The following is a 24,492-nucleotide window of genomic DNA, read 5'->3' on the forward strand; positions in this document are numbered from 1 at the left end:
AACACACAGGCTTGTTCAATTAGACGTCTTCGGTAAAATACATTCTACAATTTCACCAACTATTTCAAGTTTAAAGGTTCAATGACGAAGAATCGGCCATCTGATACAAACAAATAAGGGGCAGCATATTATCTATGTCCATGGCATTGTCAAGATATCAAAATGCTACAGAGACATTAGAGACAGTGGTACAAAGGAGCTGCACAGATCAAAATAGAGAGATAAGTTACAACCTAACTCTAAGTAACAACTAAATAGTTACACACATGCCTCTAGAGTAGGAGTAAATTATGAAATGTCACACAAGCTGACAGTCTTAATGGTAAAACAACAGTTTTCCTGCCACACATAGTTTTTTCATTAATTACATGCCATTTTGCAACACAGTAACCCAGTAGAGATCTAATTTATTGATATTTCAATATCAATCCGGTTTACTATGATGTGCTTAATTATGCCAAATGGCCAGCTTTCACATAGCTGGTAAAACCCAGTGTAGTCTGTCAGATCAGCTGACATGACAAGCTGATGCTGGAGTAGATATCTCTACAACACCATACATATATGTAGGTCTTTGACATACCATCAAAACTGTCATTTTTTTCACATTCTGTTAATCATTTTAATTAATTTTGGAATGTTACTAAAACTAAAATGGCCAAATCTGTCTAAATGTGTCTAAAGTTTTATCACTGCAGATAAAGGTGGGCATGTGAAGGCATCTACATAAAACAGACACACATGCATTCAGCACTTAATTCTGATGTCACATGTGATTGAGACAGTAGGCTGAATGAACTGCAGTAACCAAGGGGAAAACTACGTAACACTACCTACATCAACTACATCTGTACCTGACAAATGATTATTTCAAACCGTTTCCTCTCCTCGCTGCATGTTTTACCCTGTCCGAAAAGCCACACTTTTATTCTCTTGGCAATTTTTCTGTTCATTCTCTTTTCCCCTACTTTTTTTGTTCCCTTTTCCTTTCTCTGATGGTAAGCACTGACACTAATGGTTAAGTCAGTTGAAGGCACAAAAAAATGCCTCAGCACACCAGTGCTTTGAAAATCTTGTCACAGAGTACATTGTACCCAACGATGTCTCAATCAGAGCAGTATTCACAGAGTGACTGCTCTACACTGACTGGCTGTTACATTGATTTTTATTTTGGTAGGAAATCACCCTGGCAATCTGGGAGGAAAAGATGCAGGAAGCTCTTTAAGATTGGGATTCAAATTTCCATGGAATGTAACGTGTAGTCCATTTTATACTATTTTGCCTGTGACATTAACAAAACTATTGTAAATGGGTGAAACAAAAACTAGACTAGCACACTCAAAATAAGACTAAGAAGTAAATATACCTGAAAGTATATTTGACAGAAAGTTGAGAAGATAACAAGGTGCTCTCTTTTATGCCTCTCAGGTCCTGTTAAATTTTACTACTGGTGAATGTTTTAGATTAATTGTGCGTGCTCTTATGTGACTACTACATGCATTAAATACTCTAGGCAACTGTTTTGGCCGGGTCTCTCTTGTAAAAGTGATAATGTTGCTCAAAAGACCCCCAAGTTAAATGAAGGTTAAATAACTTAACCATACAGGAACTAATAATGTGAATGAATAAAATTTTCACAAGCATCATGAGGCAAATGGATTTAAAGGAAAAGTCAGCGATTCTGATACAATACACTTTGTGTGAGGGCATGACAGTCTCCCATCTCCAGTATCCAGTTTAATTAAACATAATCTGAGCAGGCAACTGTTTAATGTATCAATAAATGCAAACAAATCAGATTTCTACCTGCGGAAACAACATGTAAACTATTTTGCTTCAGTACATTTCGGCTGTCAGTCAGCATAGTGAAGGCAATTTGGGTGGATGCTGTCTTCTCAGCTCCTCTAGGGATTTGCAGCTGACAGACGGCTGCTTCTATGGACAGGGATGCTGAAAACACAAGCCGCATGAAAAGAGGGGAGGCTGCAGAGAGGCAAAGAGTGTCGATGGACTGCTCAAATGAAATTAAATGTTTTTTCTGCTCAACATAATGTGTGACAGAAACAGTAGTGACTCTACAGCTGATGCATCGCTTCAGATTCCACCACTTTCATGTTTGGTCATTGCCTTAGTAATGCCTGTCCGTTACTTTGGGTGGTGGAGCACCAGTAAAAACCAACTCTACCTTTAATGAGACAGCAAACCTGAGCAATAATGAAGTAATGGATTTTACTTGTTACAATGACATGCACCATTTGTGAATAAGATGGTCATTTAAAAATAAAACGTAAGACAGGTATCTTTGAGTGAGTTCTGCAGTGCTTAAGTCACGGCAACTAAAATAGCATTAATCCAATCATATCACAAAACTATAAAAAATACAATTTCCTTAGTTTAAGCATGTTAGTAATATAATAGTTAAGTGTCGGCCAGATACTTTTTGTGGTTTAGGAGTTGTGGAGTTCCACCATCCGTGATTAATATGTCATTGTCTTTACAGAAATAACTTGGATTTTCTCACCCTAACCTTTGACTGAGAGTATATCAACATGAAGCCAGTTAATTCTGTAAACATATTTTTGTCTCTGTTTCAGTCCCTATCCTGACTAAAACTGTTTTTCTCCCCCTAAACCCGAGCTATTCTAAAGCAGCCTCCAGAGTGTATAAATCTAAATGGCAATTTTGGCAAAACTAAACACAAAATATCAAGACAACGCAATCCAATAATAATACATTTAAAAAAAATGATGTATCACACAGCTGTTCATGTAACCAACTGTGCAAGAAACAAGTGCTACCACCCACTCCCACACCCACACAAACTATAAGCCTGAGGGAATAGGACCATTTTAAGTTTTGGTCAACAGGCACCCTCACTGAATGTGGATCCAATTCTTGATCTGGATCTATCTAATAGTAAGTTTAAGTTTAGGCATTAAAATTATGAATATATTTGGAATATTAAACAAAATAGGGGATACAATTTGAGTTGGATTCTAGATTAAGATAAACAGCACTACAATAAATTAATATGTCACTAATATGAGAGATTTTTACTGCAAGAAAAGACAAATTCATCACATTTGGATGTAGAACAAAACACAAGGGTTAGATCTGAAGGGATTAATCAGCTTGTCAATTGAAGATAATAAGAACGAGGCATTTTTCTGATTATTGTTTATCAACTGAGAAACAACAATTTGTAATTGTTTTTTGTCCATTTCTATTCAGCTATCTGGCAGATTCTTTTTGACATTCTTACTTTTTCACAATTTCTCTAAGGTGCTTTTGGTGGTCCACAAATCTTGATAGTTTTGGCAGATTTCAGTGTGTATGGGGAAAACTGAGTTTTTGCAAAACGGTAACATAAGCTGCCCAGTGAGGGTTTGGCCTGTGTTTGACATCTGTTTCAGTTATTGTTCATTTTATCATTCACTCACTGTTGAGCAGCAGTCTGGGAATGACCACTGGTTACCAGATATGTGTTATAACAGATATAAGAAATATGAGAACAACTTTATTCTGAACTTGGCTGTATTAAAACACAGTGCAGGTGATCACAAAAAGTGTGAAGAGACTAAATAGATGTTTAATCAGGAGTAATGAAAGTGAGAACAATAAGAACATTGTGTTGATAGGGAAAACCTGCCACAACTAGGAGGGTGAACTTTACATGATCATTTCAAGTTACTTTTAAGTATATTTGCATCTGCCTGAAAACTAACTGTATCAGCCATTATGGGGTAAAACAACCCCACAAAAAAGACATAAAATAATAATAATAATAATAATAATAATAATAATAATAGACGCGGGAGCCGAAAACATCAAGATAAAAACAAGAAAACAACAACAGGATTAAAAAGTACATTGGAAATCAGCTTATATTAGCTTCTTTATTAACTCTCTTCCACTATCAGACATGTAATTGGTAAAATTCATGAAAAGCTTACATCTGGTTTACATGCATAATTACATGTGACAAGTCACATAAACGCAATCATGAACAATTGTCTTGATGACTATAATAAAAATTACACTCAAACTCTCTCTCAAAAGTAAAGTTAATAACAAGGAGAAAACAAAAGAGCATTACCATAATACTCTGATGCTTGAGTATTGTATAAACTAAGATAGTCGTTATTGCCATGTAACAAAAAAAAACAATGCCATGTGTAATGTAGACACAGTCTACATAATCGATGATCCCTTTTTATGTGGCCACTGCCTCAAATGATTGGCATGACAGATAAAATTGTAAGAAAGTAAACTATTCACCTGCTCCATCATTTTTCATAAAAGCTTTCAGTATAACTAAACAACCAAAATCTGCTGAATGAGGTAGGCAGCATGCTGACATGGAAGGAGGCCAGACAGACAGTCTGTTAATTGAAATGATTAAATCCCAGTGATGATACACTGAAAAAAGAGCAAGGGAGGCCAAGACAGAGAACAAAACAGAGAGGAATCTCATCTTTTCTTAGCTGCACAATTAAAAACTACAAGCTTTTTGTGATCACACTCCCCTCAGGTGGAAGGGCATATGGGGAAAAAGAAACATGGCAGTGACAAAAAATGAAAGCATATTCTTCATGAAATCTAGAAAATTTGACCAGGACTGATGGAGTGTGAGTACAGTAACTGGAATGTGTGAAAATGTGTTTCAAAACAAAATGATGCTGACATTCTCCATGTACAAACATGTATAGAACTTAAGAAGTGAAAAATATAATTGCTCTGTGTTAAAGTAACAAGCAGAGATGGAGATGAAACATTAAATGCTGTTTCCATGTCTTCCTTGTTCTCTCTGGTCACCCTTGCTCTTGTGCTCCCTTTCTGTGTGTTAAAGCGTGAGTGATTTTTATGAGCAGTGGGGCCTGAATGCCACTGTGGTCCAGAGGGGTTGCAGACAGATATAGGATGTTTTAGAAGAATAATAATTGGAATATTTGTGGAGGTCAAATCCCCCATTGACATCCTTTTATTACTCTGCCAACCTGCTGTGCTATAAATGAGACTGAGTGGAGCGCACAACCATGCATACTCTCTCACAAACAGCCCTGCTACACACAAATCTCTGTTATAGATCATACTTTGATGTATGGATATTAAGAGACTGCAAAACACAGATCTGCCTTCTGAGGCCAAAGCCAGACAGACACGTGTGACCAGACTGATGGTGCCAGGAGCTGAGAACTAGATACTTGTAATGCAACAAATCCTTGTGCTGAGCACCTATTAGATACAAAAAGAGCATGAAGGTCACTGAATTGCAACTTGCAGTGTGGACGCGTCTATATATTTTCAACTTAAGGTTCATCACTCAGGCTGCTTGTGGCAAAGCTACAAAACACAGCATGAACCACTTATTAAAAGAGAACCATCTCAATACAGCTGAATTCTCTGATTACTGCTTAATGACTCCTCAGGGCTCCAAGTCTCAAGCAGAGATTGCAACTAAACAACCTTTCCGTCCAAAAAATAACATTTATGCAGATATTTCTATTAAGTATTACGTGTAGATTTCAAAGCGATGTTTCAACCAAAGCGGTTGAACACATTAATATGTCTCCATGTTTCTCTGATTTCAACATCAAACTCAGCACCAAGTACCACACTACAAAACACCCTAATTGCCCAAACCCACCTGCTGTGTTTATGTTTGTGATGACGGACAAAAGAAATAGAAAATAGGAGAAGAAAGGGATGGAAAGAGGAAAAAACAGACAGACAGACCCAAACACACAGACACACAGGTGCATAAATAGATACATGGAAAAAGGCAGAGAAGCAGAATGCAAGGACTGCTTCTCCATGTCAGGATAAATAATGATTGCAATGCTGAAAAGAGGAGGAATGGAAGAGAAGGAAGGAATAAGAAGACAGACACAAAAGAGCCCTGAACTAAGCTGCAGTTTAGCTTCCACGGAATTGGCAATGGGGGGAAAAGAAGGCTGTGATACACATAGTCAGAAGACAGACGCACAAACCATTACTGCTACCTCTATCCAACATTGTTGTGAAACTCAAGTAAGCTCTTTGGTTAGTGTCTATGAATGCAATGGAGCCTTTTAATGTGTCTTTAGTCCAGCATAATGCCTGTCAGACCTGATGAAAGCCACAAGAGAAAGGTTTACAAAGATGAAATGGGATTTGGGTGTCTGAATGCTAGGTACAGTAAGACGACACACTTAGCTTATGCATCTCATATTGGAACAGAAACTTAAAGACGGTGAAAAGAGAACATTACATCTATGTTGGACATTTTGCAGTCTATTCCATAATACCATGGAAACAACAGCCTTTGATTTCAAACTGAGATAATAATCATATTGAATATGTTTTTTTATATAATAAAGTAATAATTATGTTGAATTTATATTTGAATATGTTTCTGAATGGTTAATCTAGCCACAAAGTCACTGCTAAAGCTTTATTTAATTTCAATTCAGTATTGGTTTGAGAAGTCTTAATCAATTAAGGTTGAATGCCTCGGCATCAAGGAGTGCATTATAATATGAAGGGTGACCTTAATACCCCTTTTCACATTGTTATATTTATTTTTCAATAGTTAGAAACTCAGGTTTGAATTGTATACATTATGACATAATAATGAATGTGTTTACACTGCCCCTGCAAGTGGTAACTTAATGAACTAATCATATACTGATAAGCACATTAGATAGAAAGTCACCCTGAATGGTTTACATTACAGAAGGAGTGAAATAACTATGTTGAATTTATATTTATTTCTGTTGTGTTTCACCTCAGAGAATTGATGCTTTAACTGTTTATTCACTATATTAGAAAAGGAAGGTTATTAATCATAAAATATTAATGTGAACTTTAATGTGAAATACTTGATGATAGTGACTTGAAGTGTGATTTATGCATGTCAGAATTCACAATTAAACTTTCCCAAAAAATTATTTATTTCAGAAGATGCAGGTTGCAGACACCAGCTACACCTACATTACCCCCCACCCCCCCCCAAAAAATAATTAATTATTTAGTAATTTGGCACAGAAATGTTAAAAAACTTAAATTTTTTCAAAATTATAAAAACAACCGTAGAGGATGTTTTCCCTGAGCTGGCCTCCATAAACCTCATGAGTAAGAAAATGCCCCTTTAAGACATCTCTTTCTATGTAAGCATGTTATTGAAACCATTTGAAATATGTTCAGTCATTGTTGTTTTTTCCAGTAACATTATGTCATTTTCACGTACAGTAGCCTACCGATCATATCAATGAGAAAGTGTGTCCAAACCTGTGACTGGCTTTGTTTTATTTTCAAAGCAAGATTTGACTGCAGTCAAATTAAACTTAATTTGGTATGAAACTGAGGATAATAAGAGCCAGTTTTCTTCGCATGTCTTATTGCAATACATTAGCATTGAATCTCACACTTCCAGCCACTGTCTGAACCATTTTCTTTCTATATTTTTAAGACCGTATTATTATTTTGTGTTGTTCTATGTATATCATGGCTCTTTGGGACTTGTATAACAAAAGTATGTCTTCGTCAAGAAGTCGTCATTTGCATTTTTCTGAAGAGTAGTAGACAGAACACTTACTGGAACAAAGCAAATACCAGTATGTGTATATTACAAAGAGAGGTCCAAGGATTGTGCTCTCCATTGATCTCACCCTTGTACTTAAGAGTATTGCCAAGTATTGCCAAGGGCTTGTGGACACACAGCACAGTTGGGAAAATGAAACACTCAACAGGAGCATTATTATCCACAGTTTATCAAACCACCAACAAAACCAAGAGGGGTCCTTATGAGCAAGAGTCCAAACAATAAGTCACACATCTCATCCTCACTTTGTTTTCTCCTCCTCACCCTTTCCTCCACTCCCTCCTGCTGGGAATGGAGCAGTGGGTGAAATCTCCTTTGGAGCGGCAAGAAACACACTCTGACAGTACAACTCCATACGCATGTATAGCTGCACACACACACATACACACACACAGACTGCTGTGTGTCTGCAGCTCACTGCTTCCTCCTGAGAGTTGCCTATGGCAATATGAACAGAGAACATGACTGAGTCTCCTCCGGACATCCAGTCTGTCCCTGCCTGACTGTGACCTTTACTATACTCTGGATACACTGTACAAACTGAGACAGCTGAGACGACAGCTCAGACTGAGTACTGTATGTATGCATGTGTGTGAATGCATGTATCAAATTATAAGGAAAAAAGATTTAAAGAGACTTTAACTATATTTATACAGTCTATTTTTACAGTCCACTGTTCTCAATAGGAGCAGTAGACATGACCTGAAGTATTCCCTTGAAGAATAAACCTATAACTCTTGTAAAGGTACTAGAGAAGAAGATTAATATGAGTATCAAACAGCAGTGCAGATGAGCAAAGTGTAGTATAGATCAAACACTGTGGTGAAACACAATACATGCTTACACAATCAACAAATATCTATTACCAGAGTCATCCTTGGAGAGTTACAAAAGTAAAAAGGTAAGCGGAGAACTCAAAGTAAAACAGGAATACAGAATAAAGCTCTATTTCTGTCTAGGTAAGAAGATTGTCACTGAAGGCCACTCCATACATACTTAAAGCTCTCCAAACCACATCTTTTAATGCCTAGATCACACAATAATGTTCAATTACAACAAATATGAAAAACTAACTCTAAAATGTAATATTGTGTAGGAAGTGTATTAATGGGAGAATGACCGCATTTCCTGTTTATGCTGAATAGTATTCACATTGTTGGGTGTACTTTACTGGAGGTAGAAGTAATTTGTTCTGTCTGAAATGATGAGACGTTAAAATGTGATAAGCTTCAAGATATCAGTAAGGCCGGACAACCCACACAGCTCATTATCTTTTCATTAGGCTTACCTTTATAATCATTTACCACTACACTATACTGTCACCACTGTTTATGTCAGGTGATAACACTTAATTACACTGCCATCAAAATAGAGGGCAAAGTGTTCCTTCTCAATTTCTGCTATGTTATTCATTTTTAGTTTTAATAGCGTCCAAACAACTTGTTGAACACAAGATAACATTAAAAGCTTTCATTCAACCCAATGCCGAAGGGGGTGGCGACTGAGTTTCTGTTTCAGTTTGTCACAGAGCTGAAAAAGAGATGAGGAAAGAAAAAAAAAGCAACCTTACTTTTCTTCTTTGTATGCCTTTTGTTTGCTCAAAGAATAGTCCAACTAATTGATGACTAATTTAGCATTCATAAGACCAGTTGGTGAAGCCCTGCTGGTAAACATCAACAGGGATGTTGATTTGATGGGGTGTGGATGAAACTCCCTGTGCACCTGGGGAGCTAAAGAACTTACGTTGACACCAGCAGGAAACCAAAATAACAGCAATAATCACGCTGTGATATCGCCTCTGAGAAATTGGGAGGTAGACGCAGTATTAAAATCAGTAAGTAGCGACATGAGGAGAGATCCTTGCGTGCTTAGAAAGGGTCTTAATAAATTATGTGCGGTATCTTTGAACAGGTAAAACACAATGCCCTTTGTTTTTTTTTTCTGTTCTTCTAAGACCTAAGAAATATATAAGAATATTGGGGACACTCACTTTCCTGTGTGTGCATGTGTATGACAATTTGTGCATTTTGGTGATAATGTATCTTACCTCTGCTTGCTCGGTCCACGTGCTCAAGGTCTTCAATAAACTTGATCACATCTGGAAATTCCTCCTCACATACTCGTGCCAGGAAATGGAGTAATGTGGTCTTCTGATCAGCTGACTTAGTATCCTTTAGCTGTTATAAAAACATATATACGTAAACACATTATTTTAGCAAAAATATGTATCATTGCATTTCCTTTAGTTTCAATCAATGAACTTTATTCTGAAGACTGTGCTTTAAAAATGATTCTTTACGGACAAGTTAACGGCATATTGTGCACCAAGTAGTACCTAAACGTTTGTTGTGAGCCAACTATAGCGGATATGATTCGTTTTTTTAATTAGTCGATCAACAGAAAATCTAGCAACTATTTTAATAATGTATCAATTGTTTCTGTCCATTTATCAAGAAAAAGGTTACAGCTTCTCAAATGCTCCTTTTCTTTGTCGTTGACAGAAATAGACATAATGTCTTTGGGTTTTGGACTACTGATCAGAAAAACAAGAAATTATACTGTGTAAACTTGCACTCTGGGAAATTAGTAAGGGCACATTCATTACTTTTTGACATTTAACATAAAGAGAAATTAATCGATTAATTGAGAAAATAATATGTGGATTAATTATTAATGAAAATAATCATTATTTTTTTTTACCTAGGACTAACCATAAATTTGTCACATTTATTGTAAAGGCAATATACTATTAATACATAAAAAAAATCTTTGTAATTCTTATTTGTGCACACTTTTGTAGAACCCATTCAACTTTAAAGAAGGGTTAGGGTTAGGGTTAGCAGAGAATCAACAACAGACTTCATGTTCCACATACATATGTACTGGGTGTAATGGGTTGAAGGAACATGTGTCATTGTCCTTCATTCTGCTATCATAAACCCTTTGAGCAGATTTATAAATGCTGATTGATGACAGCGCTACAGATGATTTGCTGTCGTGTACTCATGCAGCTAATACATATTCACAATATCGTGACCTCTCCTATGCTTTGTGCCTCTCTCTCTCCTGCACGCAGCAATTTTTCAATTTCTCTGATAAATTTCCATCATCACTCCTTTACAGTCTAATTCCAAGATGTCTCTCAGTATCCTCGCCAAACATCCCTCCTGTGGAGAGCGTTGCTGTGTATCTCTCTAGGTGATCTATTGGTAGACAACAGTGTACTCAGCCCCGCTGGGTTTAATCATGTTTGTATTATCTTCTCTAATCAAACATTCTCATCTCTCTTTTCATTTCTGTTTTTCCTATTTTTTCAAAAGCTTCAAGTGCTCGCACACAAAAGGTCCCTCTCTGAATTTAGATGGACGGTAATCCCAACTGACAATGCAAACATTGCAAACATTTGCTTTTTTACAGCTGGTGTGGATGTTCTTTTTCCTGTGCTATTGAATGGGCCATAGAATTAATCTGTCAAACTCAGGGGCAGGTATGAAGGTAATGTCTCCCTCTGTATATCCTGCCACTAACATCAACTCATATGTTGATGTTACAACATACAAGCACGAAATGAGTAAAGAGTCATACAGAACAGCAGCGTTATAGATGCGCACACTGTTGTTTATATGAACATAAGTGCTGAAGTCCAACAGGGCAGAGAGGTGGCAGTGATGAATGGTTGTGATGGTTGTTACTGTGGAAACAGCAGTGAGTGTTCCAACAGCTGTAATGTAACCAGTGGTGGAGTCTCTAACTCCAGGATTACACTCTGGTCTCTGTCATTATCACTATCATACAGGAAAACTTCTGTCTTCACTTCATATAAAATTCACACATATCATGTGTTTTCTATGTCTCTGCCCCACTAAGCATAGTCTTGCTGGGTGTGTGAACTTTCAAAGGGATAGTGGCCGTAGCCCCAGTTATCTATTCTGAGCAGGAGAATGAGAATAAAGTGCTCCCAAGGTTTGGCTGCTTTGATAGATGTCAGCAGATAGAGAAAAGGCCTGTCTTGCAGGGCTGATAGTGTTCAATCAAATGAAATAGTTTCAAAAAAAATGTCTCATCACAGCAGCCACTTTAGATCAATTCACTGATTAGGATCGGCCAAGGTGGCAAAAAAAAAAAGAGCATCAGTAATAAAAAAAATAAAAAAGGCTCCTAAATACACAGCCACAAAAATATACACAAGAACAGGTATTTAAACAAAGATCGACAGAGTAACCTTTTACATGTTTATTTGCACAAAAGAACACTGAATCCATCTGCAAATTATAATTAATACTTTTCTGATGACTAACTGTGTAAAGGAGTGTGTTTTGTCTCTGATTCATAGTCTGAACAAAATGAATTGTTACCGACAAGGCCAAAAGAATAAATCGATTTGTACTGATGACACACTGGTAATCCAAAATAAGCGGTTAAACATTTTTGATTAGATTTTTAATTACATGTTACTGCTGTCATCCCATTGGAAACACAGCTTGGTGAAATCTCATGAGTATTTATTTTCTTTGAACATACGTATATCACTCCTGTTGAATAGCTGTCACTGCAGGGATAAAGAAACACAAATGTGAACTGTTGACAGCAAGATCAGCATTCCACCCCTCACCTTGCAGAGGGAGCTGAGGTCAAAGCCGTAAGACTGGGCATTTCTGGAGCCTGCATTCATGTAATTCCCCAGCAGCAGCACCAGCTCCAGCAGGCGGCCAAAGGAGCGGCTCTTTCTGACCTCATCACAGGCAGCGTTTACAGCCAAGATATCTGGACGCAGGTTATGTATCTGCTCCTCAAACTGCAGCCGGAAGAGGATGTGGCTGAGGCGAGGATGAAGCCGCTTCACACTGCTCATCTGTGAGAGAAGAACAGAGATGAATGAGCAAACAAGAGAATGAGGTAGGATGAAAGAGCAAAGAAGAAAATGAAAAGTGTAAAGAGCGTAAAGCAGGAGAGAAGTATAGCAAAAGTAAAGAAAATTATGTCAACTGTGAGAACAAAGTCAGAGAACATCATTAAAGTTAAAATAACTACAATGACACTTTTGGCACACTCTTACATTCAACCAATCTAATTTAAAAGACATTTATGCAACTAGCATACTGGAAAGTGTTGCTAGGCAGTAGTTATAGATGCTGGCAGTGATTTGATTTGGGACCCAGGTCTGGTAAGTTAATTGTGGAGTTAGTGTCCATATAGGGCAGGCAGCGGAGGGGGTGGAATATACAATAGGCTGCCTTGGATTACCACTCTCACACAATTAGAGAAAATTGGAAAATATTGCATTGGGCCCAGGGCCTGGCCACAGCAGTGATTGTGTATGTGTGTGGGGTGGTAGGGAGAGGTGCAGGTTCCAATTGTCTGTTTCACACAACAGCTGGCTGTGCAGTTTGATGTCCTCCATCAAGGGTTTAATTATAGCTACCGTAATGTTATCAAATTACTATTTCAGTCGGTGAGCAAGTGAGCGTGTTTGTGTGTGTGTGCATGTACTGTGTTTGTCTGTATGAGAGAAAAGCAATGAGAAGAAACAGGGCATATGAAAAATATGAGATAATTAAGAAATAGCAAAGTGCAGGAGAACCAAACACAATGCTGAGATGGAGCCCAGAAGATGGGATACAGTATGATAAGGATTAATCATAGTATGGACAAAAAATAATCAGAGACAGAAGAAATAAAGCCAACGCACCGGGGCAACTTCAAAGTAAGTCCATAAAAAATGGACAAAATAAAGTTTAAATGGACTATGAAGAAGAGTGGAAGATTTCTGAGTCATTATTAAATAAGGTGGTGGGAGAGGAAAGATAGTCCTGATGAAATTTCTCTCATGCTCTCAAGTGTGAAAAGTGAATTCAAACACAATGCACCATATAGAATAAAAACACATTTTTGGCAACTTCTAACAAATGTCTCAGTGGAGTGTCAACAACAATTAAAATCCTAGATGAAAGACTTTAATTCAAAGAACTGCCTGTTATATAAACTACAGTTGGGGCACAACTGAAGTCTAGCAGTAGCAATAATGTCTACTGTACTGCATGAGGTTCACTGGGGCAAAATACATCAGAATAAGATTTAATTGAATGACTTGGAGATGTATGGAAATGAATACTGTATTTGAGAGCTTTTTTTGCCTTTTGACATCAGGTCAGAAAAAACTTATTCATGCACTTTGAAAAAGAAAAAAGAAAATGACTACATTGCCCTTGTGTCCATGACAGTATAAGGAATTTTACAACAGTGTGCAATCGGGTCTATTCTTTGGCAAAGACGCAACGACACATCACAAGCTAGAGTTCATATCATGTGTGAGTGTGGTGGATATGGTAAAAAGGAAAGTTAAAATGCATAAGTTTGCACAATGGAAATTAAAAATTCCCTTTGAACCTGAGCTTTTCTGATAGGTACACGCACACAAGCCTCCTTGGGCCCAAGCAGGCACAGCAGCGAAACAACATTATATAAGCAGGCTCCTCTTTGTTCTATGTATCCCTGAAGAACTTTACACAACAGCTGAGCAGGCTCTATTTTTGGCTGGACAACAGAAGCAAGGCCAGCTCTATAATCATGAATGTCCGTGACTGACTACCTGAGTAAGTGTAACTGAGTCACTGAATGATGAAGTTACACCATTGGTCAGCCAAATTCTTCTGTATCTGTTTCAACTTAAAAGCCCCCTTTTCAAATTAAAGTCTCTGGCTGAGCCTGAAATTCCATACTAAACATTTAAGTTAGTACACGGACATTGTATATAGTACCTAAGTATTGGGTATGAAACCAATACTATGTGAATTGCAATTTATGGGGAAATATTACACACTGCACCAGCATAAAAATCCTACAATGCAATACAGTGGTGATGACTAAAATAACATAACACACAATGGCAGACATCGACCAAGGCAGTTTTGGCGTCATCAGAGCTACATCAATAACAATTCAATGGAAATCTAAGTATGAAGGCCAAAACACACTGCCACTGAGCAGCACACATCAAAACAGTTTACAATGTAGTTTATTTATTTCACTTGTGCCTCTATCTACAAGGCAAAAATTGATGAATTGTCAGTTGATCTGCTTCTTTCAAATCAATGTTACTGCTCTGATCATTATTTTTTTCAGGTTACTAATCAAAAATATATAATAACAATAGGCAACTCACCCATGGCATTTTGTTGTACAGCGCTGTACTCATAGAAGTGGAGTTACATCCAGATAAGTAATTTATTGATGTGCTGCACCACGACACTATTGGTACTAGGGGCGGCATTTGACATGCGTCATACAACCTGCTGCAGCACACCGATGCATTTTCAGCTTAAGTTTTCATTTTTCTAGGAGTAATATATTTTTACTTACTTACTTTGTATGTATACTACTGTTTATTCACAGACAAGTATTTAACAATAGTAAACAGTTTGGGTTTATAGTGCATAGCATGTAATTTCAGACGCAGTGAAATGTAAGTTAAAGCATCTTCAGCTTTAGTACTGTGACATAGCTCCCAGTGAACAGAATATCTGAGCAGTGTACAGTTACAAGAGGGATTTAAATCAAATCCTTCATATTTGATGAGAGATAACTGAACAATTAACACAGGGACACAGGACTAGAAGTAGGAAAATGTGTTTTTCATTTCACTGGGTATTTAAAAGCCTTCTAGCATTTCATGCACAGTCAAGCCATAAACTAGGTTTTGACCTAGTGTCGTTTATCTCCCCCCATCAACTGCTCAGTCACTGCATTTTCATTCAGTGATAAGATTCTTTTTTCATGGATGATTGCAAAACAGGTGGGTGCATGGGGCAAAAGAAGACTGTTGGGTGTTTTTGTTAGTAACTTAGTTGCTAGGCAGAGACACAAAATACACAAAAAGTGCTACACCCCTCATGCATAATTCTGAATAAGCCTCCTTTGAAAAGTCTTTAAGAAAACGATGCAGACATAATTAGACAGCAGTACTCCTCTTTAATGTGCATAAATTAGTGCGGCAGTCCACAGGTGTCCTGTCTTTCCTCTTAGGGCTTAAAAAGATAGAATTTTAAAAAGCTCAGGATTACGATACTCATATGAAAGTGGTCTGATTGTGTGTGAGTGTGCGCATTTGCGTGTGTGTGTGTTCTTATGAAGCAGAAAGACTCTGAGGAGAGATATGATGCAAATACAAGACAAGTTTGCATTACTACTGTATAACATTTAACAACTAATAAATCTGTTTTATAAAACTGTGTGAATAATTATATTTATGTTAAACCCCTGTATTTTAAGCACACTCAATTTAAAAGTAACTGGCATAAAAATGAGTGCAGTGTACAGTGCCTAAGGTCTTCCTAAGGTCTTAACAAAACTACAACTTAAAGTCCGTGTAAAGTAAGAATAAATGCGTTCTGAGTTTGACATACCACAGAAAAGTGTGTTGTTAACCACCCTGCCAAATTTGAATGATTAAAAAAATCGTCAAATATATGAAATTAGGCTTCAAAGTTGTGTAAAAATCAGCCTCTTTCTCTCCTGTGGGAGTGCCCACCGAGTTCGCTGAAACCCGCCTCCTACCAAGTGTCACCTGTCAATCAAAGTAACCACCTCTACCAGAAACATGGATGCTATGTCTGACAGCTTTCTGCTGCTAACTCAGCTGCCAGCTCGGCTACTAGCTCAGCAGCTAGCTCAGCAGCTTATTCAGCTAACTGGCTAACAGTAGACTGTAGTAGTAGTAGTAGTGTGAGCTAAATGCATTTAAACCTCTACAGCAGCAGGGGCGGGTTTATGCTAATCACTGCCGCATTACGTAATGCGGCAGTGATATTCAGACCCTCCAACTAAATCCTGGACACAGAAATGTTGAAACACAGTTTGTGAGGCCAAGCTCCACAATTCAAATCTAAATGGTTGAAATGCTTCTTACACCTTTTTTTAGAAATACATTCATTACCTATTTAATGTGTTTAGAAGAAAATGTCTGAATTCACTTTACACAGTCTTTAAGGAAAAATCTTTCTGTGATGTAAATGTATTTTAGCTAAAGCCAACAAGTGGGGAGGTTAAGAGTTTTGTGTGTGTGCATGCATGTGTACTCACCACAACCCCAAACTGTTCAGGCTCTGACAAATTTGCGTACTCGTTTTTGTACTTGGCTAAAGCGTTCAGCTGCTCCTGCTCCGGAAGGTGCTTCACAAGGTTCTACAGAAAAGAGAGGAACGAGAAGAGTGTGAGGCAGCACCGAGGAAAGCAGTTTATACAATTTAATAATTGTTCATGGTACTGTGTAAGATTCTTTTCATGTTACAATTTTTTAACCATGAGAAAAAAGTAATGATTTAAACTGTACAAATATAAAGCTGTTCACCATAGAGTGATTGGCTACATAAAATGTTGTATTTTGCGTGTGCACCTGAATATGGCAGAGATAAGATTCAGGTATACTGCAGTGCGGTTGTCGACAGTACATGCTTGATTATTACTGTGGTGCTTTTCTTTCATTTCTTTCTAACTTTAGAATGAGACCTAATATTGGCATTTCTCATTTGAGCTATATGGAAATCTAGCCTATGTCTGCTTCATTTGCTTCACATTTTAATGAGCTTCAGAACTATTGGTAAGTTAGTAAGTAAAAACACAGCTTTGTAACTGCAACAAAATGTCTTTCATTATCACACACACATCCTTAGGGGTATATACATACTATTGTTTTAATAGTCTATTGAAAAGTGAAATTGTAATTGTGTTATTTAGATAGCTAAAAGAAATTAATGTTAAATTATTCAAGCCATATTGACTACATTGGCATCTCATCTGAATTTAACAGCCATCCTAACAAATACGGTTTATACTCGGGTAAATATTTTGGTCTGATGCATTTAAATGGGATTGAAAATCTGTTCCTGATGCCTGGAGTCAGGACAAATATTGCCACTTTCATTACTTGTGGTTTTTATTGATCCACTGTAATGGAATTTTCTTCAATGACAATTATTTGTGTTGTAATTAAAAAATATCGATCAAATTAAATTCTTAAAATGTACATAGCTCAGCTTTGTTTTTGTTTATTTGTTTCAACTCAGGTTATCCAAACCAATACTGAATGATCACAGTTAAATAATGTAAAACCCTTAACATTAGCATGGTAGTTATTTATTTATTCATAGATTGCCTTAAATAAATTAATCGATTTCCTCTAAAACTGGGGCACAATTGTAAGTAATCATCCATTTACATTTTTGGTGAGATCTATGGGTTCATTTAAATGTGGCTTGTTAAATATGTACTGTATAAGTATAGTATACTTTCACCTTCACTCCTTTGTCTCCAACAATTTAGACTGCTATGACTCTTTACTTGCCAGACTGCCCAAGTAATCAACTGACCATCTCCAGCTCGTACAAAACACTGCCCGCCAAGGTACTGGCAAGAAGTAGGAAATTGGAGCACATTTTTCCATTCTGTCTTCCTGGCACTGGTTACCTGTGGCCTTCAGAAGTGATTTTAAAGTTTCATTGCTTGTTTGTCCCATCCTAAATAGTTGACCTTCACTGTCCTTACACTTCTGTTGGTAGCCTAAAGTCTGCAGATCAATTGGCGCTGCCTGTTCTTAGGGCCAGGCTGGAGAACGAGGGTAAGTAGGCCTCAAAACCTCTAGAACAGCCCTCCATTCAAAATGAAGCAAGGAGAGTGTCCTGTTTTTACAAGTTGTCTTCAGTTTTACATTTACCTTTACATCTACATACTTTCTCCTCTAGTCTATGTATCACACATTTTATGTTCTTATAAGCACATATTTGTGAATTATTTTATAATGAGTGGTTATCATGACACAGCAATAGCAGTTTTGTTGAAAATAGCAAAACTGACAATAACTTTGCATTAAAAATAATAATCCAGATGACAGTAGTACTAGTACAAATAACCTTGACCTACAGCCTACCCAAAAGAAAGATTAAAACATCAGCATACATGTCAGCAGATGAGTCACTGCAGTACAGAAATGGGTCTGCAGTACTGCAACAGAGAAACCACTGTATAGTTTGTTCACCAGAGAGCACTACCAACTTTATTTGTCAGTAAGTATAAGTGTAAAATATCATAATAAGAATAGGTTAGTGGGATAACCAAAAATATATGTTTACAACATGTGTTTAGGTTAAAAAAAAAACAAATACCATCAAATATACTGATATACATCAGATAATGTTACCAGAACTCTAAAATATCAATATTTGTCTATACTCCAGTAATAGTTAAGTTCTACCCTGAAGAAAAGGAAAACTTCACAAACTTCTTCAGACCTTGACAGTTAACTAGGTCAGACATACAAAGAATAAAATAAAGAATGAAAGAGAGGACGAAAGGCTGACAAACACAGATCAAGAGAATGAAAAACATAGAAGAGAAAAAATATATATAAAGGCACAGATCAATAGTTATACACAGATCAATAGTTCAAACGGTATCTACTTGCTTTAAAGTCCGACTGAAATTACATTTAATCATCCCTCTTTGCAGTCAAAAATAACATTGCAAATATAGTGTTGTTGTGTTGTATAGCAGGCTGCTGTCTGGCTCAGTGTCACTGTCTGTTCTGCCTAATACACAACGCCACATTACTTCTTCATGCAAGATTACATTTTCTGTATCAAGGACTCCTGCTATGCAGGCAGGTAACAGAAATTGTAAATTTAAAAATTCTCACTTTTGTTTTTAGTTTTTATGGTTAAAGGAGAACACAGGACAAGTGATTTACAGGGCAACTATATATGCTATTATGGGCAAAAGAGTTCAAACAGAATAAGTGTGGTAAGGCCAGTTCAGAAGATTCAAAACTAGAAGAGTTGAAACTTGCAACTACTTGCAATGCGCTGGTCTGAAAAATCCTGCCAATTTACACCAACATGACTAGAAGAGACAGTGTATCATCTCCATAGCAACAACTGTTTGTACTTCTGCTCTAAGTGATGGATTTTCGGGCTATAATTTGTAGCATCCTAAAATATTATAATAGTGATAGTGATTTACTTGATAGATATACACATATAGATGAAAGTCTAAAACTCTGCCATTTCCATTAGCTGACAGTTTGCTGATTTGACCAACTGACTTCGTTATGAGCTGATTGGCTGTTGAAACAGGTGACATGCGTCATATACTACAACCAGCCACTGGCTAGCTTCATTTGACTAGCTGAGTCACAGACAGCACTGTCAGCCAGGTTCCATCGAGATGAGATGGGCCAGTTCACGCTCCTGCAACCTTTCCCTGCAACATTCTGAAATGGTTTTGTCTCGTCATGAATCTCGGGTCCGAACTAAGCCCAGCTGTCATTAAACCCAAATGTGACTGTTAAACACATAGAAGTCATGGCTGCAGAACAGCAACTAAAAAGAAGAGCAGAAAAATAGTATTTCTAAGATACTGCTTAACATCGGCATGGTATTTATTTATTTATCCACAGATTGCCTGAGTCTCAAACTTCCCCTGCTGTTGTACAGTAGGCATCACGGATGCCCGATACTTCAGCCTCAGGCTATATGCTGTTTCAAGCTAGACAAATAATCAAGACAATAGATAACAGTTGGGGCATAAACCGTCACTCCTGAGAAGGAGAAGGGCATCACTAAAAATATATTTCCTGCCTCTAGAACATTGTAGGTTGAGCTAGTTTCCAATATTGTTCTCTTGTCAGAACTTGGTGGGTGCAGGTCCTAGTTACAGTGAGCAGATGAGTGCACACATGTTTACAGCTTTGTGCAAAATGTTCCCTACCTGTATCATAGGTTCAGTGAGCTGCTCCTCATCCACCTCCAATATCATTCGACGGATTTCCTGATAAGGCATACGGAAGGAACCCAGGAAGATGGCTACACAGAAACAGACAAGAAATGCAACAATGCCGTGGTGAATACAAAAATCATTCATTAGTGTTGCCTGCTATGTGGCGTTTTCTGACATTTTATTTTATAATCACAAACAAAGCGGGAAAAAAACAAGACAAACTTAGACTGAAATTATTATTTTTTAAAAAGCTTAAGACATTAGGTTAATTAAACCTGCAAACCCGCTTCTAGCAGTGAATGTAATTACACATCACCGCAGACCTCCAATGCTTTTTACATGAGTCGGCCCCATACTGGAGACATGACAAAGTTGGTGCACACTGACATTACACTGGCACACTGACTGCTAACATTAAACACATCGCTACCAATGTGCCAGTGCAGAAAAGTTGCCACAGACAACCGATTTTAAAACTCCAGTATACTGTAGAATGAAATACAATAGGATTTACCTGGCAAAGACAGGCTTAATCACCATTGTCTGGACTCATTTGGCAATGTCTTGAATGTAATAGACATGCTTTTATATTGAAAGGTTCCACACTAAAAGTAAATCATAATGTTATTTCATTATGGTTCATTAATTCTATTTCTTGTTCATTTTTTGTACAGATGACATGTGTAACAGATGTAGCAGATTTGGGGTTTGGGGTGGTGTGAGACTCCTTATGTGTATGTCCCTGTTGATAAGTAAATTGTGTTGTATTGTTTAATTTATTATCATTATTATTACTGATATGTTTTGTTTTGTTTAAATGTTTTACGTTTTATGTTTTGTGTCCCTAGAAAATGAGATGGTACATAAAGGGGTTGACCCTGTAATTACATTTTGAAATAGAAATCAGTGCATTAGTCAGCCAGACATAAAACTGTTCTAAAAAAAATGATTTGAGAGATGATACTTGTTTAGCAAGCATGAATCCTCAAGCAAGTGGCACCATCTGGGACCAAATGGCAAATGTCTTGTCAAAATAAATTATTAGTCTAGCCAGTGGAGCCATTTCAAGGACCCTGCCAGTTAAAAGATCTGTGACCTGTCTAAGAGCACGATGACTCAAAACTTTAAAGATTATCAACAATCTCTGAAGGTTAAGATGTTAAACCTGTGGTAATACAATCTGATATGATGTACAGCAAAACCAGAACCAAAAAGGTGATGAAAACATTTTATTTGAATAAAATAAAAATATTACTCAGCTGACAGGGACAGGAAAAATATTTTCTAATCTTATTTTCTGATAATATATAAACCAAGTTCCTACCTAAAGTTATTAAAGAAATATATTTTAAATGTAATGCCTCTGACAATAGTGTTGAGGATGCCACAGCTAATCGAGAAAATGTCCTTTGGTTTGGAAGAATTTACAGGTGGGTAGCATTGAAAGGAAACATAATGCTGGAGAATTCATGTGAAGTTGAAAAATAAGACAAGCAGACTGATAAAAGGAACTGTTAGTAATAATTACTGAGGTGGCATCATGCACAGTTTGAGTTGGCAGACTTCAAAACACAATAAGATAAAAACAAAAGCATAATTTAACAGGTTCAGTATGTAGAAATCAGAAATTCCTTCCCCTAAGCGATGCCTGTGGCCGTTAAGCTTGTATGCTCACTCCCAAGATCGTAGTGCGAAACTATAGCAGTTGTGTCATTATGTAATTTTTTTATTGTCATTAGCGGGAGAAGGAAGACACTCTGGAGCGCACAAAAGCATCACACCCTTTTAATTTTCATGGAAAATCCATCCCAAGTAGTTCAAATAGAAATCAGTCCACAGTTACACAGTTACAGGCAATGTGAAAGTCAGGTACGGTCTTATTTTGTTAAGTTGCATTAGTTTCCGTTCACTCATTGGCAATAAAAAAAAGGATTAATACATATAAATCGTTTCATAATTCTACATATAGAGCCTTTAATGGAGCTTTGACTGACAAACTGGTCAAAAATATGTTCAAATGTGCCATAAGTCAGCCAAGTAACTTCTTTGTGAGAACGAAATTTTGACTCATTAAAACTCAATAGATGGAATAAAATTGCACTCTATCTTAATAGTGACACAATCTGAATTAAAACCCCACATACGCCTTCTCAACCTCAATCAGAGCCTTTTAAACTTTTTACCTCCTATGGTGGAACACATAAACCGCCTACTCTCCTTTTTTTCTCTCCTCATTCCTGCTCTATAATTTCCACTGCATGATTTATCACCGTTACTAGGCTGATTAGTCTCATTTTATTTTAATACATGAAACAAAGGTCACGGCTCCCCTTGATATAAGCCAATGAGGTGCTAAGATCTGGAAGTACTTAAGAGATCAACTGGATCCTCATTAATGCCGGGTGCCTTTAAACCGGTCATTTTAAGATCAAGCATGCGTGCATTTGTGTGTGAATGTGTGTGTGTGTGTAAGATAGTGAGGAAGAGAAAGGGAGAGACTGAGACAGAGATTGATGTGACCATACATGGTAGCATTTTTCCTCGTGTTTCTTCTTACCATAATTATGCTTAACATTGTTAATTAACTCTGTGTGTGGAGACATGTGTCACAGGTAACAGTGGACAGGTTCACGATAAAAATTTTAATTACTATAGCAACAAGGAAAATAAGTGACTCATTCCATTCCAGAAGTCTCTTTTAGTCACTTGCATAACATGCAAAGAACATAATGGACATATGGAAACTTCATGTAGATAAGGAGAGGAGCTGTGAAATCTACTGTAAGATGACAGCAGCAAGCAGTTTACTGTAACATTAAGACACATAGAGTAGAAGTGTATAAATGTAGTCCGTGTGAGATGAGGAGAAGGAACAGGCTGAGAGGAAACAAATACTTACACAAATTCTGTGCAATCTTGGGATCGAGCACCTTAAGCTCTTTAATTCTCTTCTTTATGGATTTCTTATCCTCCAGGTCCTCCTCTTCTTTTTTGGCTGATGAAGACAGAAACACTGAATTATTCCCAACATACAAGGTCAATTTTTACACAAATGCAAACACTTACTGTACTGCTGATATGTAAAAAACACACAAATTCATTTACTATGGGATTATGAGATTTACATCTCATTTTTTCCAGGTACAACATAACGGAAGTCAACTGGAATGTAGAGATTGTCCAGTTACATTTTATTATTCATTGAGCCGAAACTAGAGTTCCAATGATAAGTCGATTAATTGATCAACTGATCAGAAAAATTAATCTACAAATATTTAGATAACTGATTCATCCTAGCAATTTTTAAAGCAAAACTGCCGAAATATTATGTGGTACCAACTTCCAAAAATGAGCTGCTGCTTTCTTTTATTTTACATTATTGTAAACTGAATATCTTTGGGTCAAACAAAACAAGACATTTGGTGCCATCAGCAAGGACAAAGTGAAATGTGACAGACAACTGTCAATATTTTATGACATTTTATAGGCAAAAGCATTAATCAAAAAAGCAACGGGCATAATAATTGAAAATGAAATTAATTCCTAGCTGCAGTCTTAGCTGTGAAACAGTACTCATTTTAAGAGTCCTGCTGTCTGAATCAACCACAAACATTTAGTTTGTTTTTTTGTTGGGGGGGGTTGTATGTTTGCATATATAAAAAAGTCAGAGATATGATGCAGTTCGCCATGACTGCAGGATGCTTTGCAGTTGGAGAAGCGTGGAAAAAGGGATTATGGGAGAGTGTTGTGATCACACCACTGACAGAGGAGGGTATGAGTGAACCATTCGTGTGGCTTTTCCATAAACACAGTGCTGCACATATAGTAATCAGGTTATAGGTGGAGGTAAATCTATTCTAGGTCACAGGGAGCCACAAAGGTGTGATTGTGGCTATGCTAGTGGTAGTTAGGGGAGGAATCCTGACATCTGGATTGCAAACAGGAAAACAACAAACCAAGAACACACAACACGCAAAGATATATACACACGTACAACCCTCTCGAGCTATGCTCAAAAAGGAGTTCATGGTTGGTTTTAATTATTTAAGACATCAGATTAAGAGAACAAAATGTGCATCCCAGGAGTATGCTGGGTAATTGTCTGGTGCTGTAATTATGGTTTGTGTGGTGAGGAGCAGAGAGGA

General features: G+C 37.1%; 1 protein-coding gene across 1 annotated transcript in view; it reads right to left on the bottom strand.

The window, feature by feature from the left end:
• The window catches only part of LOC128376055 (protein diaphanous homolog 3-like), a 170,171-nt gene that overhangs the window by 80,718 nt on the left and 64,961 nt on the right, over positions 1-24,492 (bottom strand). The window contains exons 18-22 of the mRNA XM_053336388.1: positions 23,247-23,342; positions 20,339-20,433; positions 16,661-16,762; positions 12,195-12,434; positions 9,630-9,759 (exon numbers count right to left, since the gene is read on the bottom strand). Coding sequence (XP_053192363.1) covers positions 9,630-9,759; positions 12,195-12,434; positions 16,661-16,762; positions 20,339-20,433; positions 23,247-23,342 — 663 coding nt within the window. The remainder of the gene's footprint in view (positions 1-9,629; positions 9,760-12,194; positions 12,435-16,660; positions 16,763-20,338; positions 20,434-23,246; positions 23,343-24,492) is intronic.

The sequence above is a fragment of the Scomber japonicus genome, chromosome 1 (assembly GCF_027409825.1).
Source record: "Scomber japonicus isolate fScoJap1 chromosome 1, fScoJap1.pri, whole genome shotgun sequence".
NCBI lineage: Eukaryota > Metazoa > Chordata > Actinopteri > Scombriformes > Scombridae > Scomber > Scomber japonicus.